The sequence below is a fragment of the Ascidia mentula genome, chromosome 4, assembly GCF_947561715.1.
Source record: "Ascidia mentula chromosome 4, kaAscMent1.1, whole genome shotgun sequence".
Lineage (NCBI taxonomy): Eukaryota > Metazoa > Chordata > Ascidiacea > Phlebobranchia > Ascidiidae > Ascidia > Ascidia mentula.
In genome coordinates, this window is record NC_138569.1 from 9570604 (window position 1) to 9590264 (window position 19661).

General features: G+C 39.5%; 1 protein-coding gene across 1 annotated transcript; it reads left to right on the plus strand.

The window, feature by feature from the left end:
• Positions 1–1869: 1869 nt before the first annotated feature.
• Positions 1870–19272, plus strand: LOC145899208 (cullin-9-like). The gene is made up of 33 exons (XM_082987943.1): positions 1870–2061; positions 2209–2334; positions 2661–2799; positions 2985–3076; positions 3139–3292; positions 3529–3698; positions 4251–4371; positions 4518–4628; positions 4901–4992; positions 5621–5742; positions 5877–6036; positions 6255–6402; positions 6583–6659; positions 6736–6834; positions 6982–7080; positions 7250–7418; positions 7811–8016; positions 8464–8609; positions 8981–9064; positions 9330–9513; positions 9928–10059; positions 10124–10209; positions 10448–10580; positions 10692–10824; positions 11198–11328; positions 11667–11894; positions 12137–12265; positions 12413–12599; positions 13050–13221; positions 13652–13853; positions 14114–14310; positions 14747–14865; positions 15031–19272. Exons 1-33 carry the CDS (start codon positions 1954–1956, stop codon positions 18732–18734), a joined length of 8160 nt encoding a protein of 2719 aa, XP_082844069.1. The 5' UTR covers positions 1870–1953; the 3' UTR covers positions 18735–19272.
• The last annotated feature ends 389 nt before the right edge of the window (positions 19273–19661 follow it).

Consider the following 19661-nt stretch of genomic DNA (forward strand, 5'->3'; position numbering starts at 1 on the left):
TTTTGCTGCTGTTTGTTGAAGAAATGTTTTTGTAGTAGGTACTGTATTTTAAAGTCGACTAATGATCAGAATGCAGTGGAAGAGATCCGTATAAATTATTGGGAACAATCACGAAGTAATGAAAACAATTTTTGTTTTGTCTACCGTATTTTACGGACCATAAGGCGCAACTTAAATCCTTTTTTTTCCTCATAAATTGATCGTGCGCCTTATAAGCCGGTGCGCCTAATGTATGGATCAAGTAGTGCTTTATTGCCTACACTCAAAACCAGTACCGATACTATTATGAATAAACCACCGTCTTACGCAATAAACTACGGCAAAAGCAACTAGCAACTGTGATATTCATACTATTGCGACTTGCTTACATGTATTACGTAACAAGTTTTTGTTTAATGAGCTTTATGCGGTAACCCATACTCCTAAAACACGTTGCGTTCTATAGCCCGGTGCGCCTTATGTATGAACAAAAAACTAATCAAAGCAATTTATTGACAGTGCGCCTTATAATCGGGTGCGCTTTATGGTCCGTAAAATACGGTAATTGTCAACAAACAGGTATTATCAAATTATTCGCCATATCATTCTGGAGTCCCAAGCATTGTGGCGCGAAAAAGTCAAGATATAAAAATAAATACGCAACATACGTTTTCGCTTTTTTGCTTTCCAAACATGATTTGGGACAATGTTTTCTGCTACTGTACTTTTTGTTGCAACATAAAAATAACACATCTCCTCACAAGCAATAACTTTATTCGACTGTCTTTGTCACAATAATAGCCGATTGTGAGGTCATACCACCAAAATGGCAACTTGAACCGTTAAGTGCATGCATGGACCCTTACAGAAAGCCAAACGACGAGCTGAGTTTCTTTCAAATAATTCATTGACCCGACAAAAGCTTTGATATAAAAAAACCTTAATATTTGAGGAAGTTTAAACACCAACAATTCATAATTCTGGATTTTGGGGGGGGGGAATCATATTATGTTCCCACCAACTAAAATATATCGATTGACTAGCCCCTTTCATATCGTGGTCGGAGATACTTCTTACAATAAAATAAAACTTATGAATGTGGTACAAAAAACAAAAAGTACAAACAGTTTTTTAAAAAAACGTCCCGCGGTCTCCCCTACTAACATTTGACAAGAATCGGTTAGGTACAGCTTTATTGGTATCATGACTTTGTCCTGATATCATTGTCCTGATAAGGCTGTGATCACGGCTAATCGACCTGGGGCCCTATATAACGATAACTGGGGTATTTTGGCATTGTCAAAGCTGAAACAACATAAAAATAAGGCCGCCGGTTAAAAATGAGAACAATATATAATAAATACAATCACTGGCCTAAAGTCGTTGTTAAAGTCGTAGTCGTTGTAAAAAAGCACATATCCTAGAAATGGAGTCAGCATAGCACTCATGACAGAGATAAATATATAATTAGTTGTTTATTACAAACCGTAAAGCAAAGGTTAAAGTTCAACCGTAGGCAATGGGCTGAAACCACCACAGAATACAGTGGAAAAGTTAAAATTAACGCTAAGCCGCCTGTTGCGGAGCTGTGCAAAGTTTGTCGTCGAATGGTTTAAGTCATGCATTATGTTATTGCCTTGTATTGTGATTTTTGTTTATAACATTATCAACATGCATGGTTGGTTGTGAACTTTAGCAAATCGGTTCCTGTTTTTGTGTTGTTATTACAAATTTGGCAATGGCATGTGACGTGGGGTGGAACGTGGAAGAACTCACGGTTACTGGTCTGTCGTTAGTCACATGTGTAAAGAAGGCTTGCAAGGGGTTTTACATTTAACTTCTGGTGATTAATAAAATCTGTTCACGTTTTCATTCTTGAATTTAGGACTTTGAAAGTCTTGAGGAACTTTTACAAGAACAACTCAATGTAGGCCAATTGATAAAAACAACTTAATTTTGTATCAAACAACAACAATGAGTTTTCCTCGTGAACTTACTGTAGCTGTTGGAGAACATGAAAGTTTGATAGCACAAGAGTTGCTTCGACAGAGACTTCTTCCTGATGGGAATTTGGAAAATCTGGTAACTTGTTAAATTTACAAATAAGTTTTATGAACAACTAGTCAGATATATTAATATACATCTTGTCTTTCAAAAAATGTTTTTTATGTACAGAATTATATTGCATAAATTGTGTACAAAAGTGTTATATTATGTTTTGGTTTAAAGGTGCGATGGTGTTTGACCTGCCAAAGCAAAAAGTCAAATTCTTCTGATAATGAGTCAACCTCCACAAGCTCAAGTGATGACAGCAAACAGTCAAAATATGTTTTTCTATGGATGAGTAACCAAGAGGTATACATATTTTACCACCACATATTTTTAGGACTGTGGAATTTGAATATATCTGGTTAATTTTCTGACAAGTGTTCGGTAATTTTTTTATACCTTGAAGATTGAGGCATGAAAGAGTGTTGGAATTACTTTTTGTGTCTTTGTTGTGTAAATTAAATCAAAATTGTCTTTCATAGAGAGATTTTTCAATTTTAGGTACTGTAAAGATAGGTAAATATATACTTTAAAATGAAATGTTGTGTTGTTAAATAATTCTTAGTTTGCGCACTTCCCAACCTCGGTTCCAGATGGCATGATGTTTTAATATTGCATCATTATACTCTCAGGTGATGGAGTGTTGTCCCAGCTTATATTGTACAGACACAACTACCACTCCACCAAGACAAACAGATGAACAGAATGATGGGCAGTCTGATTCCACTGAAGCCTCATCAGATGTAGAGGACCTGGATGACATGCGACATGGTTGATATAAATATTTATACTTAATGACTTATTGTAATTTTTATTTTTTTGGCATTATGAAATAGCAATTTTAACAGACATTAAACAAGTGCTGGTTGGTTAATAGTACTAATAATTTACTGTAGCTTTGTTCATTTAATTTATGAAATTATGAGTCATGTTACTGAACACTAATCATTTTACAGATGTCATCAAATTAGTGAACAGGGCAAGAAAACAAATGCACCGTGTGAAAAACATTACCAAGCCATTTGCAAGTCTTTCACATACCATCAAGGTTAATTTTGTGCACTATTCAATGATGCCGAGTCACAACTCCATGTTTTTTTTCCTTTTCAGGTTCTAAGTACCTATGCAGGACTGGGTTCTTTGTGCAGTGTGTTCAGGGAAACTGGTGCTCTGGATTTAATCCTAGAACTTTTGTGGACAAATGATGTGGACACTCGCAGAGCTGCAGGGCGGATGCTTAGAGCTTTGGCACTTCATGATGCAGGTTAAGTTACATAGATTTGCAATCAAACCCAGGGCTTCTCAAACTTCTGATGTAATTGGAATTTTTTTGGGACCACTTATGTGTCGCCCAAATGCTATAGATATTGTGCCATCATGAAAAGAGAAGTTGTCTTTTGAAAGTCATTTGTTTTGAACCTTAAAATTACACTTTGTCACCTCATTTGTGATCTGTTGTAATTGTTTATTTCAGAAGTGAAAACATTTTTTGACTGACAGGTTCCAGGGCTTATGTCCTTCTATCTCTTACACAAGATGAGTCAACAGACAACCACAAGCAGCAGTATGCTGATTTTGAGAATCGTGTGATGGTAATGGAAATGTTTGCTGAAACTGCATCAGGAGAGGAAGCACATGCAGTTGCTTTGGACTCTGTACAACTTCCACAGGTGGGAGGAGAAGGTTTTCTATATATTATAATTTTTATTTTAAGTTTTCCCACTTTGTTCTGTGGCTGTAATATCCAATTATTTTGCTATCTTCTTAGTGTAAACCAGTGTTTCCTTGGAAGGCGGTTGCGTACAACTAGTGGCAAAACGTACCACCAGTTGGGAAACACTGACTTACGCTATTAGAGAAAATTTGCTCTATCACCAAGCGCCCACCAATCGGTCATTTATTTCCTAGCGCCCCCCAATCGCCCATTTGGTCTCCAGCGCCCCCGCAAGATTGCAAACGCCCCCAGGGGGGCGCTGGCGCCCACTTTGGGAACCACTGGTGTAAAAACTATTATAAATTTTTAAACATAAATAAACATAAAAAAGGCTTTAAACTAACTTGGCTTGTGTCAGGACTTTTATAATTACCTAATCACACATTCACCTTACACCTATTTGCGTTTATTTTTGTTGCCCAGAATCTCATTAACCAGCCCTATCCCAGTTACATGTCGAACAAAATCTCCTTAACACTCCTTTGATTGGTATGTTGTTGTTTTACAGGTGCCAGGGAAAGCCTTGTTTACTCTGATGAAGTGTTACCTCCGTGTTATGTCATTACTTGACATGGATGAAAGCAAAAACCAGAAACAAAACAAAAAGCGATGCTCTTGGATGTTATTAGGTAAGTGTTAGGCTCTAAAGTCCTGACCACCCCAACCCTAAACTGAACTGGCGTGAATTTGTGGCATGCATGAGCAACTGTACAGACCTAATTGTTCTTTACTCCTTACCAGCTACAGTGAATATTTTTATTTGATTGTTTTTCAGGTGACGATGTGGCAGACGAGACTGTCAACCAGTTCGAAGTTGCCATGGCAATATCTGATCTAATTTATGAACTGAACAGAATTATGGACTGGAATGGAATATCCAAATCAAGTAAGATGCTTAACACCTGGATTCAATGGTTGTTGTTTCTTCACTCAATCTTAAAATATGTCAGTGATCAATGATAAAGTTTAATTTTGAAAACACGCTACAAGTTATTCAGTAACCAAAAAACAATTCATTTTTTTATTATAATCATGATTTGGTAAATCGTCAAGGTAAAGTTATTTATCAAGCTGTGTTATACCAGTCGCTGAATTTAAAGATAAGTTGGTACAATTTGTGTATACATGCAGTAAAGTTATCTTGTTTTTAATTAAAAGTGCGAGTCAAAGCAGAGAAAATCAGAGCAGGAACTACTAAAGCTGATCCCACAAAGAAATCCCCGACAAACCCACAATCAAGTAGTGATAATGTAAGTTTCAGTTTCTGTGTGAATGTTTTACTTTCCATGGAGGTTAATCACATATCTGGTTGGTTGAGCACTGCTGTGCCTGACTAGTTATACCACATATTTCCTGATGAAATTCAACAAGATTTGGTTCCTTTTAGGATTGTGGGAGTTTATGGATGCTTTAAATAGATTAAATACATCCTGTACATTTATCATGTTGTGTATTATTGTTGAGAACACAATATGATAGTCAAAAACTTTACATTGTATATTAAATATTGTAACATGTGTTTCAGAGGTTGGCAACATATTGTTTCTCAGTCACATGTGGCTCTTTCGCCCTCTTTTATGGCTCCATAGAGACAACAAGCACATTTAGAAAACAACTACAATAAAAAATAAATTGAATCATTTCCAAGTAATGATGCACTTGCAAGTTCACTAAAAACGTATAGTGAATTTTATTATATTTTGTGTGGGTTGAAGAGTCAAAATAAGCCATACCAACTAAGATTTTTTAAACATGTTTTAGCTTAGTGCAAAGCGAATGTATCTGGTTCTCTGCATGTCAGTGGTTGCTAACCTCTGGTCTATTTTATGTGTTAATTTGTTTTACTTGTCAGTTTTTTAAAGTCCCCTTTGTGTGCAGTCAAGTGGTGTTAATCATCGCACTCCAAAACCACTCTTTGCTGAGAGACTGCAGGATACAACATTGGATCCATCCCTTCTGACCTCATTAATTAAATCTGACCAGCCATCAACCACCTACAAGTATGGGCTAAACAAAGTCCCTGCAAAGAATTATTCCCCTTTTTTGATGTTACATATTAAGTGTTTTTTTTATAGAAATTGGGTAATGTAGTAGTTATGTCAATGTTAAGTGTTTACCAGCAATATATTGATAGACAACCATCAGCATTCTCCACACGAAGACAATATGCAAACTATGTGAAGTCAGTCATCAAACCTGGTTACTGTGTGAGAGCGTGCCAAACTTATCAAGATGTAAGTGAAGGAGACGAAGGAGTTTATCGGCAACACAACGAGTCTACCCCACCTGTGCAGGTAATAGTTTTAAAATCCTATTGATCTGATTTTGCTACAGATAGTGCATTTCTTATTGTGATTTTATATTTTTTGTATGAGCAAAAATGCTTTGCAAACAGTATACACTGGATTGAACCATCAGATCTAAGCTGTGCATTTAATAACTTAGTGCAGCCTTGCTGAATGTTTTGGGGGATTTTAAATATTATGTTCACACATGTGGCCAATTTTTATAGGTTTTCTGGCACAGATTGAACAGAGTATATTGGGTGTACTGGCATCACGTGCAGATTACAAGCACAGGTGAATCAAGCAAACCAAACATGAGCCCTCCAAAGTTTGTTGTTGAACCTGACTCTTCATTATTGTGGCCCCTACTGAGTGGTAAGTGTCATCCCACTACTATTTGTACAGGCATGTCAAGTAGAAAGCAATTTACTTCTGTTGACTTCAATTAACTTCATTTAATTAACTGTAATGAAGATGACTGCATACTTAAACAATGCACCTTTGCCATAGAAAGAATATTGTCTTTGTAATTCATATGACATTTTACAAATACAGGTATGAAAAGCAAACCCAAACAAATATATGGGTTTCAGTCAAACCTCAGTGAGACAAGTCCTGAAACATCCAAACAGGTACATAATTGTTATCTTAGAGTAAAAAACTCCTAATAAATTGTATTTACAATGTTTATTTGAAATTCACATTCAGAATGACCCAACTCGATGTGAATGGTGGCTGATGCTGTTCTACATAAGTAAACTCAGCAAACCTGCGAAAGAAAATATCCGCGCTACATTCGTGAAGAAGGTCCAGAACATTTATGTTTGTCTTTTAACTCTTTTGTATGTTGTTTGCAAAATGTTTTTAACCCCTGTTACAAACAGACATGTTTTTAATTAAATTTATGCTGTTTGCATGATAATACTTCCCTGCATTATTTTCTTTCTCCTACAGTTTCCAGCATGCAAACACATGTGCCTGGCAAAGCCTGGTTATGAGATATCACTTGAGTTAATGAGGCAATTATTACAAGAAACAACAGAACAAGACGAAGTAGGATTTGTTATTTTATTTACAAGTTACAGCATCTTAGGAAATAGCACTTTGTATAAACTCTACAAGCTGGATCTGCACAAAATCTTTCAAAATTACTGCACTTAATTCAAAAGATAGAACCCATCAATCCCATGCTTTTCAAAATACCAATGTTGTGTCTTTTTAGCTTGGAATGAGCAAATCGGTCTTTTGCAAAAATCTCATGGACATCATTCATAAGGAAGAGGATGCTGAAAAGAAAGAAAAAGAGTTGGATGAAAAGCCATCTACATCAAAAGAAAATGGTGAAGAAGATGCTGAAGAAATAAAGCAGCAGCCTGTCAGTGCAGACATTCGTAAGTTAATGTTTGGTAAATATATCTCTCAGAACAACTAAACTTTATTTGTTGTGCTCAATTAATAAAAAATTTTTAATTTGAAGTTTCCTTGCCAGCCACGCAAATAGGTTGTTAGACAGCATCCATATAAAATGGTTGCTCAAATGTTTACCACATTCTATAAAGTGTACAATTGCATTCTGTTGCAGTTGTGCACCCCTGGTTTTGTGGTTTCAAATAAACCTTACATAATATAGGAACTGAATTATCTTGGTTTGGCACTCTTTTAAGAAGACTGACTTTTGTATTCTAAGGTACATAGACAGAAGACTGATGCGGTACATTTAATAATTTAATAATATGGGAAAACTCTTTGCATTATGTTATAATGAAATTTGCAACATCTCTAGCAAGCACCAGCTCTGCATTCACTCCTACATCTTCATCTGATCCTAACCCGAAGAAACAGGAGGAAAATCAGGAAGATGATGATAACAAGGGGAAAAAGCAGACTTATGGGAGTGTTGAAGAATATGCGAGAGCAGTTGAAATGGGATTACGGATTTCCCTTATCCAAGATGATGCAACTGAAAAGAAGTTTGGAAAAATGCTCCTGGTAAAGATATTTTTTTGAGTCAATCACATTGCATAGTGTTTCACATTGCATAGTGTTTATGAAATAAAAAGCTCCCAGAGCTCTTTCAGCATAGCAGTGCCCGGGGATCATAGGTTTAAAATGATTAGAATTTAAAGTTACATAAAAAGATTTATCTTGCATAAGAAGTTGCTAGAATTCAGCTTGGCTGTAATGTGATTGCATATGCTTTCATCACTGGCATTTTTCATTGCATTTATGTTGAATACAATGCCCACATTGTCACTCTTTTTAATGTAGCAACAATTTACTTGAAACTTCAGCAAAACAGTGTTTTTCTGTGCATTCTCGTGCTTAATTATGTCTCAGTATAAAACTCTCTTTGCAACTGCTTAGTTTTAGTAAAATTATTTATCATTTTTTATAAAGTATGTAAAAAAAACTCCAACAAAACTCCTTTAACTATAGGAGGAGGAGAATTACAGAGTGGCAGAGAGAGCTTGGGGGATGCAACAAGATGGTGAAAAGTTGTCAACTATTTCAGCTTTGTTGGAGAAAAGCGAAAAGCCAGTTAAGATTATCGTCCTCACCGTTCTTCACAGCATCGTGTCAAGGTACAATCTCCACACCGCCTTTGTGGAAAACAATTATTGGGTCATTTCATGTCTAATCACACAAAAAACTTGCAGTATAACTCTTACCTCTTGGATTTGGGTGAAATTTGGATAAAAAGCGAATTGCTAACCCACATTTGCACATGAAGTTATATTAACCCTGGGATAGCCGTATTTTGAACCCTTGTATGTCAAAAAGTGCTTGGCCAATTTGAACGTAAGTGGTGTTGTTTGAGGGAAGTGATTCGACATGAAATGGTCTTGTAAGAATTCAAAGTTCGTGAACCCTGTGGAAAGCTGCAACAATATTTTATTCTGCAGTTAATTCTTTAGATTTTACAACTTTTTAACTGCTACTTTATGTGTCACAGAACCGACATAGGAGTGGTCGATCGTCGCTCCGAAGTGGAAAAGATGTTTTCTAGCGTCCTACCGTCTTCAGAATCTACAGACCCGTAAGTTTACTATACGTGAAAATCTGTTGGTGAGGAACCTATGTTTTAGTGCAGGGAAATCTCAGCGACTAATTTTACCAATATAGCATTATACTTTGTTATATTTATGTAAATTTTGAAAAGTATTCATAGACATAAGTTTTAAAATATATTAGTTTTTTACACTTGAGTATGAATACTCAGTTATCGCCCTATTTTGTGACGGCACAATTGTCTATATGTTTTATTACCACCTACAACATAACTTCACGCATCCCTTGCGTAGATCGGTAGTGACGTGTTACATGGCGCTGGTTTCATCTTGCTGTAAGGAACAAACTGGTGAATCTCGAACTCGTGAGTTGGACAGCATAGAGTTGGCGCTCGCAACATCGGGACACCTCAAAGCTGCCTTCGATATTATTGCAAGATTTTCTGCCGACAGAAAGATTGTAGAGCAGGCTGTGCATGTAGGTCAATGTGTTTAGTGGTTGTCGTTGAACAAAGTTATAGGTAGTAATACTTTAATTAGTATTTTGGGAAACCGTGTGTTCGGCACCGTGACAAAAATACATTGTAGATAGAAGAAAAAGTGTGACGTTGTCCGATCCTAATCTACTTTGCAATTTATTTTGGTTAATTACTAATGGTTTTAAATGCTATTTAGAAGATATGCATTTCAGTGGTAAATTTTTAATTAACATGGTCAACATAAAGCTCGAGTGATTTCTGTGCCCCCTCGAGTTACAAAGTTGAAAATCAGCTTACGCCGGGGAACACAACTGGAAATGTGTGGTTCTACAGCATTATGAATATTTTTTTTATTACGCTTACCGGTTTAATCCTTGATTTTACTCTAAAACTTACGCTGCTGGATTTTACAGATTATCAGTACCGTCGTGGGTGCGCGTGAATTCTCCTCCAATCCAAATTCCAACACATCTTACACAAACATCATCATTGCCATCATCTCGTCAATAATGGTAACTGTCGCCGGAGATGTGGGTCCCAAGAAGGTGCGACCATTTGTAGGCATTGTATGAGCTGAGTGTTACATTATTTTCTTGATCTTGTTGTTAGAATCTTATCGGTTGTTTCCTGCAAGCGATCGAAGACATCATGAACAAGATGGCGGCCGACGCTGGAAAAAGTGAAGTTCCCGCCGAGTAAGATACGTTTCTTCTTTTTTGAATATTTGATTTTTTCGAATAATTCTTTTTCTTTTGAAACAAAAGCCTGGAACAATTGTGTTTGTGTTGAAAAGCGGCTTTAATCGAAGTTTCTGCGTTTATAAAGGATTAGTTGCCTGTTTTTGATGCTGTACTTACATGCAACAGTTTAGGCAATTTCATTCAACTTTATATAAACCTATTTTGTATAAAACTTTACAATTGTTTAATACAGATCCACCAACGAGACCATAAAAGTTCTGGTCGATGCTTGCTGTATTATTTGCACAATATTACGCAAAGATCAGAGCAAATCCCTTCTGACAGAACGTGAAACTTTGCAACGAATCGTTGTCACCGGCTTAAAGGTGAACCATGTCGATAAGGTTGAAACATATTTATTACGCCCATATAAGGCGTTTGGTGTAAAAATATTTTCAGGAGTGGAGTTTGTCATATTGGAAACATTGTGTTTTCAGGCGGTGACGCAAATGTCTCAGCTGCGCAAAATGTTGATGCGGATTAAAGGTTTGCTCGTTTCCATGTATAAGAGTGACGTGTTGGATGATGACGAGGATGATTCGAAGGACGACAAGCTCCTGGATCTTTCCGGTAAGGTCTTATGTAAATCATGAATAAACAAGAACTTATTGTTTATTTAACGATCTTTGAACCACAGGGTAGTGAAACTGTTTTTAACAAAAATGCATTTTCTTACTTCTTCCACAAATCCCGATAAAATTTAAAAACGAATCAGTTTACTTACACTTAGCGTTTATTAATATAAAAATTCTTATGTGCTTAAAAGTCTTAGGTGAGCAAGTGTATACCTGCTGTATGACTGTTTTTGTAAAAATATAAAATGGTTTGTGTCAACCTGCTAAAAAAACTTTTACGCCAATTTCTGGCTTTCACAAATTAACATCGAATTTAGTTTACACTTGACTTGGACGAGATGGCAACTGTGGTGTTTGTTTATTAACAGAGGACGGACTTATAATTGGACATTTTACCCCACCCTCATCAAGCCAGAATCTTGAGCAAGAATTCTCGGAGTGTTTGCAGAAAATTAAAGAAAAGCAGCAGCCGGAAGCCAAGAACAGCACAAGTAACTTGGTACGTTATGTGTTAAGCCACACCTAGAACTACTTGTGTCATGACTTACAACCAATCTGTAGATAGAAGTTTTACCTTTAGATTGTTCCCGTTAATTTTTGCCATTTGTTTAAAAGTAAGATGGAAAAATTCTTGGCATACGGCTATTTACGTTATTTGTGGACAGTACACGGTGCACGTATCTACACTGACTCGTATATATTTGTTTGAAATTCTCCAAATACGTTGCCTAATTTGTTTTAAATTCTTAAGCCGAAAAAAAGTGTAATGGCCAATACCGTATTTGAATTTCCTGCCGATGTAAATCTTTAATTCACCTTGTACTCTGTTCAATGTAGATACGGAAGACAGTGCTGCCGATGCTTCAAAAAAATTCCCCCGTCGCCAGCGGCTTTCAAGTGTGCGTAAGTCAACTGAAAGATTTTGTCACCGAATTAAGCGGATTGGCACAAGAGCTAAACCTGCTCCTGCTCGACATCTACTGGTCTGAGTTGGTATCGTCGCTACATGGCGTGTTGGAGCAATGTGTATCTGGGACCGAAGTTGTCAAATCAGTTTTACACGAGGTTTGTTTAGGTTAAATTGAGAAAGCTCTTTGTTTTCATGTTTTGTCAAGTGCTAAACTGTCTTCCAGTACAATTACAAAGCATATAATTTAAACGGTTGTAGAATACTATCGACAATGTAGTGTGCATTAGACATAGGAACAATTATAATCCAATAAAGCCCGACCGACTGATAATTCGTACAACGTGGTAATTAGAGGTTTTGTCCATCAAAGGTGAACATGTTGTTTGTTTACAACCAGGTATCGGGTGATTGTATCGCGATACTTCTCACACTTGCGGAAATGGATCGCGACTTTGCAGTCGAGTTGTGCGGCTTGGAAGCAAAACAAACTATCACCCGACTTGTTGAAAAACATGGAACTATTGCGGTTAGTTCGAATCTGTGTGATTACAAAGAACTGCAAATACGTGGAGAGAACAATCTTGAAGCCGCAGCTACAGAACATAATTTTATATTACAAATATTTTATGATATTACATCGCAATGTTGGAACAATCCTACCCTTCTTTTGCAGAAAGCGACAGAGCTGAAAGAATTAGTGACGTCATGTGAGCGTCATCGTGCTTTGCACAGCAAGTTGTTGGCGGTTGTGTTAGGCGGATGTATATCGACTGCTCTGCGTTGTGTGGAGGATGCAAGAAGGCGAAGAAAGCCCATTAATGTTCCTCTGTTTGATCAATTACTTGATAATCTGTGTAGAGGTGTGTCAACTTTTATTATTTTCTATTATTTTAACGAATTAATCATTATCCCCAGGATTTTTTTTATAACAATGTGATTCCGCTGACATTTAAGCGCGAGGTGTCAGGTCACTGTTTCACATGTCATACCTGTATTGTGATTCGATAATTGGGCATGTTTTCAAGCCTATAACATTACAAACGTAAATAAATTTCGAAAAAAATGTCGCGCACACTCGAAAATTGTCGCGTATCCTCTGGCAACGCTCAGTGCACCTCCAGGCACACCGAGACCCAATTGAGAACTGCTCACATACACTCTTAAATATCTGCAGAAAATTATTTTTGCGACCACAGTTTTTATCTTGAGTTATCGCAATGTTGCAGAACATTAAAAATGCCGGGTTTCAAAATGAAGATTAGACAACATGTGGATTATTTGCTTTTAACTGAGTTAAAAACTTTACTCAGGTGCCGACGTTGAGATGAAGGAGGACAAGTGTTACGAACGTCTCGAAGTTTCTACCAATCCACGTCAAGTAGCAAAGTTGACCGATGGTAACTCCGCAACATATTGGGAAAGCAACGGAAGCTCCGGTGCACACTGGATTAACATTCACATGAGAAAGGGCGTCGTTGTCAGGTACTTCGAACTAAAACAATCTTGTGCTAAACACACGTTATTGTTTTCCTAATTACGTAAAAAGAAAGAGAAGTTGGTTTACAAAGGAGTTATTTTAGTTTTAGGGTCACTTTGAAACGTAAAACCAGGGTTTCCGTACCATCCTTAGTTGTGACTGGGCGTCATCCTTCTCAGGCATTTTTGAGCCGTTCTTTTGCCAGAGGTCTCTTAATTTTTAGTGTGATTTGACTCAAACTACGTTAAATGCACACCTTTTCCGTTTTTGCCAGCATCATTTGTTTACCATTTTTACATCACCACTAAAAAGGGTCATCATATTGAAACTTCTGTAAAATGTAGCATCACGGAAGGTCGCCTTATTTTCGGTTTTACGGCCAACGGTAACTTTGCCTGTAGCATAAAAAAAAATGTAGCATGCTTTCCTTTGCAGAAAACTATCAGTTCTGGTGGCGCAGGAAGATTCGAGTTATATGCCCTCACGTATCGTAGTGCTCGGCGGTACCTCGTCATCTGACGTCACAACCCAACTGTCTTGCGTCACGCTGTCGTCAACCGATCGTGACGTAGTGGTGCTGGAGAACGCCAGAAGATATTGGCCGATTGTTCGAATATCGATTCGACGTTGCCATCAGGTAATACTCGATATTTGCTAAGTAAGTATTTTGTTTTTTGGTTGCTTAAAATTGTACTCAATTCAACTTGTTATTTTTGTGACCTAATATTTGTCGTTGTAAGTCAAAGTTGATGCTGTTGCTTCATTTTTTCAGCACAGCAGAACTTATAAAGGGGGTCTGTGGCAAATCAAAAAATCTAACAACAAAAAATTAACAATACGTTCATCAGAATTCTTGTACTTATCAAGAAAAAAATATTTCCATGATCGTTGTCATAGGGAGGTATAGACACGAGGATACATGGTATCGAGGTGGTTGGACCCAAACCATCGTTCTGGCCCATTCTTAGACGTCAACTCTACATCAGAACCAACCTTACTTACAGCGTCCAATCTCAAACTTGGACCGCGGAAGCTGTAAAGAACTTCCAAACTTCTTCTATCCATTTCCATCCCATCCTGGACCTACCCAACAAGTAGGCTAAGTTACGATTTTAATTTTATCATTAATCTCCCAGTTGCAGCCTAATCATTTAAAATTTCTGCCCAAAATTGTCATTGCTGTAAAACTACACATAAAAAAAACTGTTTTAAGAAATCCTTGTTTTATCTTTCTGTGTCTATAAGGCGAGGACCCCAAATTTAGGTTTCTATCAGTTAAAATTGCAAACATCAGACTCGCAAAGATTTTCAATAAACTTTGTTTCACGGCAAAACTCGGCACTGATTTTTCTCTCGAATATCACAGAATATATTTTCTTTTTACAAATGTGATAACTCTCCAATTGTGGTGCAACTGCTTGATATGAAATTTTCTTTTAATTTATATCTCAAAACTGATAAATTTCCAATATTCTTTACCTTTCATATAAAAATAGAGCTGTCTGTGATTGTTAACTCTCTGCGTTTCAGAATAAATCAGGCGCTTCGTTTCGAACAAGGATTCGCAAACGACTTTCTGCCAAATCCAGAATCTGCGCTTGTGCTCGGTCAAGCGTGTCGAACTGCCTTATCTGCACCGATACTGAAAGGTAGGATAGTCACTCTGTTTTTAGGATAGTTACTCTGTTTAATTTAATGTCGTTTTGCAAAAAAGTATATATTTTTTTCTAAAATAGCTGTTGTAACGTTGCTGTACACAGTGTGCTCGTATTTCATATTTTTCTATTTATCAATGATATCGTTTATCTTTACAGCACTTATCAGCAAAAACGACGGCGACTCACTTCTAACACGCCTCCTAGTGGCTTACGTGGACGCAGCAAATCAGCAGAACTCGTCACGTGAGCGACGTACGTTTTCTTCCAAGTTTCGACGGCTAATTCGTCTCTTGGTCGACCTGGATTCACACGAGCAACGCTCATCCGCCCATAGCAGCAATAAAAAGCCACAGGGCGCGAGTAACTTCTCGATGTGGAGCAAACGAGTTCACTCGAAATCCGCCAAGTTGAACAACGTGGAAAGCTCCAAGATTTCAACCGCCGATTCCGTCAGCTCTAGAGCGGATGGCGTCGGTCAAAGTGACAGAGATTCCTCCAACGAGTCTGAGAATGACAACTTTTTAACCAGCAGCCATGTTAACGACGTGTGCAAGTGCTGGTCACGTGTGGTACAGTCACGCTTCAGAGAGCACGTTACGCAACTGTTTGCCAACATCGGAGTTAACGTTGCGAGCAAAGAAAGCTTGAACATTTGTCACCAATTCGTTGACGAGTTCATTTACTTACAAGAATGCACACGTCAAGTATTCGGCTCCCGAGCTCGCTTCGCAGGTGCTTTCGCCATCGGTGTTTGGAACACTTTTATGTCGTTAAACCCAGCCGATGCTATGCGCATGTCTGTGACGTGTGTCCACGTCATCCACTCACATGTCACCAACCGGTCGTCGTTCGGTTACGCGTTTATTGAACAACTGCTCATGGTGCTTCAAACCGTGGCTGGTTCGGATTTTTGTCGAGTGTTTGAGCAGGTTTACTCCTCGTCACTTTCCCTGCGTTTGTTACGTCCACGCGAGGAAGTTGATTTTAATGGCGAACAACAGGTCTTGGTGAAACTGCAGCCTTGCTTTCCGGAGCGCCGGCCGATTTCAATGCTCCAGGACTTGTCTTATTCCAACAACCAGTGGAAAGGCTTCTTGAATGATTACCTAGAGAGATTGGATGTCGCCAACCAAGCTGACTCACCCGAAGCCGACGAAATGTTGGAAAATTATCAACGTCTCTGTGGCGGCGAATTTCGTGTGGCAACCCTGCGTCCAAGCGCTTGGAACATTAAGCCGGCCACTAAAGGCGCTTTGGAGTCTTTGCTCACGAATCTCGACAAACGCTTATCGTGTTTCGTGAGAGAATTTACACTTTTCGAAAGGCGCGATGCCCTTCAAAGTGGTTGTGGGACGAGCAATCCAGGATTTTCTCTTCATTGGTCTTTCGAGGGAATCGCGACTATCCTGGACACATCAAACTGCTTAGACCTACGCGTAAACACTGTACAAATGATACTGCTTCTTCATTTTAACCATGCTAAGGAGGTCACCTTTGACGAATGGTATCCGGGTTTTGGTAAACTTGACCCGGGTTCTCTGCAGAGGTTGATAGACGCCGGTGTGATCTGTACACAAAACGAAAACACTTACACAGTTACTGGGGCCGCAACCAAAAACACGGACTGCGTTTCGAGCGGTGAGGAAGAAGTTCTCGCGTTGTGGAGTTGCCAAGATCAAGTGGAAAGACACGTAGAACGCCGGCGCGCGATTATCGATTGTGCCATAGTTCGCGTCATGAAGAAAAAACAGGAATGTCTTGGCGATTTGCTAATCGAGCACGTGTTGAAATACTGCCACGACCCATCTGCGTCAAATTTCGCGCCAGAGGAGGGCGCCAAACACCAACCATTCCTTCCTCTTGCAAGGGAAGTAAGAGCCAGGTGCGAACACCTCACGCGCCTGGGCTATTTGTTGCGAAACGACTTCAGTCCACAGAACGTGATGTACAACCCAGACTCGACGCAACAGAGCCAGAAGGAAGGCAACAGCACCAAAGCAGAGCCAGAAGGAAGCGAAGATGTCAACGATGCAGCCACAGATTCGAATCAAGCTAACACTTCCAACAATTATTTGAGCGCGCCCAAAGACGGCGTGATACTGAAGGAGAGTGTGATAGTTGAGGTTGATACCACTGTCAAGTTTTCCACTGATACGCGTTCATGTAACAAGAGCGGCGAAGAAATTAAACAAAAAGCCGCCAATTCCCCGATCCTCACGATCACCGATCCTTCCACTACAACCCTCAGCGTAGATCAGCTTTTCGGCAAGCTGAAGGAAACGTTTGCGAGCGTTACGGCTATTTTGGCGGTCAGTGCAGACATTAGTGAGGCTCTGGTGATTAAGTTTGACTGGAATGTGGACAAATTGATTGAGAGTTACATGGTTTCCCCCGCTAAGACTCTCCTTGATATTGGTATATCTTCACTCAATGCCAAACCATCTACTCTTGATGAGGAGTCTAGCTGCCCGGTCTGTCTTAACACACTTGACGTCAACGAGTCCATTACGCCACCATGTGGCCACACATGCTGCAAGAACTGCTGGAAGACTTACCTTGAGCTGCAACTCCATCAAGACACATCTGCCAACACTACGTGCCCCGTAAGCGACTGCACGGCTCGCGCAGTGACCTCAATTTTTAGGACGGCGCTAGACGGCGACAAAGCGCAACTACACAAACATGAGATTGCGTTAGTGAGGTCGTACGTGCAGTCGGACCGCTCGTTGTCATGGTGCCACAACCCGAAAGGCTGCGATCACATTTTGCGCAATAACGCTGACGGGTGTGATAGTGGTTGGTGTTCTTCGTGTGGATGGCAAACCTGCTTTACGTGCACCTATGTTGAGGCCCACTACCCCGCCAGCTGCGGGCATATGTCACAATGGGTGGACGACGGCGGTTACTACGAGGGGATGAACGAAGATGCCCAGAGCAAGCACCTGGCGAGGCTGATCGCTAAGCGCTGTCCAAACTGTCAGGCGAACATTGAGAAAAACGACGGGTGTTTGCACATGAAGTGCGCCAAGTGTGGTTACGACTTCTGCTGGCGCTGCTTACAATCATGGCGGCCTTCACATCGCGACTACTACAACTGCAGCAGCAAAGTGAGCAAGCTTGCGCACTCCGGTCAGAAGTTCGTCGAATATAGCAAACGGTGTCAGTACCACAACCAAGCCAAGCAGTTCGCCTACCGCGTGCACGAACGCATCATGGCCGCTCGCGTAGCCACCGTACCACTGCCCCATGTTCAGTTCGCCGTAGCCCTTTGCATAAAACTGGCTCAGTGCCGCAAAGTACTCGCTTACTGCAATGTCTTCAGCTACTATTCCGCCGACACGGAGCGCATGAACGCTATTGGTTTACATTCTTCCGCGTTGGAAAACAAAACCCTTGCATTGCAGGCACTTATGAGCGACGTTTTACTAAAGTCCGCTGACATCCAGTTCGCACTCGGTGCAATCAGCGAGCAGATCATCTTCGAGGGCCGACGCGTCATGGCCGAGTGTGACGTCATGCTTGATAACATTCTGGTCTTTTCGAAGCAGGATATGAAAGTTGCTGCGAGCACCAAGACGTCGTTTAATACCTCGGCAGCCGATGGCGGCTTGGCACTTGAAAGTGACGGCAAGGAGCAAGAAAGGGACCTGTCCATGGTTTACAACTCCAGACCCGCCGGTATGTCGGACGACGATGAGTCAAGCGACGAACATTCCTACTCATACAGTAGTGGCACGAGCGACAATGTGATGAGCATGCCGTCGACCGACGACGAAGATGACGATGAAGAGGAAGATGATGAGGACGAGGAAGGCAACCTCCTCTTTAGCACAGATGAGGAGAGGGATCTGTTGTGGTAATATTTGAGAAGTACCCAAATTATCAGATCATTTTTTATCGTGTTCGTGATACGATTGTGTTGTCGTTTTAATGTTTTGAGGTACGACTTTGCTTTCAATAACATTGCAGGGTGCTTTCAGCATTCTTTCGCGAAACACAAGTTTTACTGATTATTCCAAAAATGACTGTTTAACAAAGATTCCAACGACCCAATTATGTACAGCAGATCGAAAAATAGTAAAAAGTAAAATCAATATTGTTTTGTGAAACCATGGTTCAATATAGCCTACAGTATTTTACTGCAAATTGTAAATTGCAGCCACTTGCCTTATCCTAATTTCTTTCCTAACAAGTTCATTTGTTCTGTAGTCTTTGTACTTATTTATTCGCATTGTTTTCGTTCTTCATTTTACTCGTGGCATCATTTGGGTTTGTAAACGCACCAAGCTTGCGTTGGCTCATACTCTGTATTGCCATATAGCTGATTAGTTACCACGACCACTGCTTGCTGAATGTTGGGTATCCGCCTCTTTGTATGCAATACAACAATTGATTGGAGACACAGTGTGTATGTTTTGGAAGGTGTATTGTTGTTTAAATGGAAATCTACTCGGATAAATAGTTTCTCTGTGAGATAGGACGGGGTTGTGTGGAAAGCACGTGTTTTGCCAGCGGGAAAATTGCCGCGAATAAAGTTGAACATAAACAGTAGGTACAAGATGGCCAATTTATAGTTTTAAGCCAACTGACATCAAACCGAGGCTTGTTGCTATGTTGAAATTAAGGTAGTTTATATATCCTACTAAGTACCACAAGTTTATTCGTTTAATGTTATGACTAGGACGTGGTGTAGTGTTCATCACCTACTCATTAGCTTACCCGTCCGTTCGTAATTAAAACAATAAACTAAACGTTTCCTTTGCTCGGATTACCAAAACACCAATCCT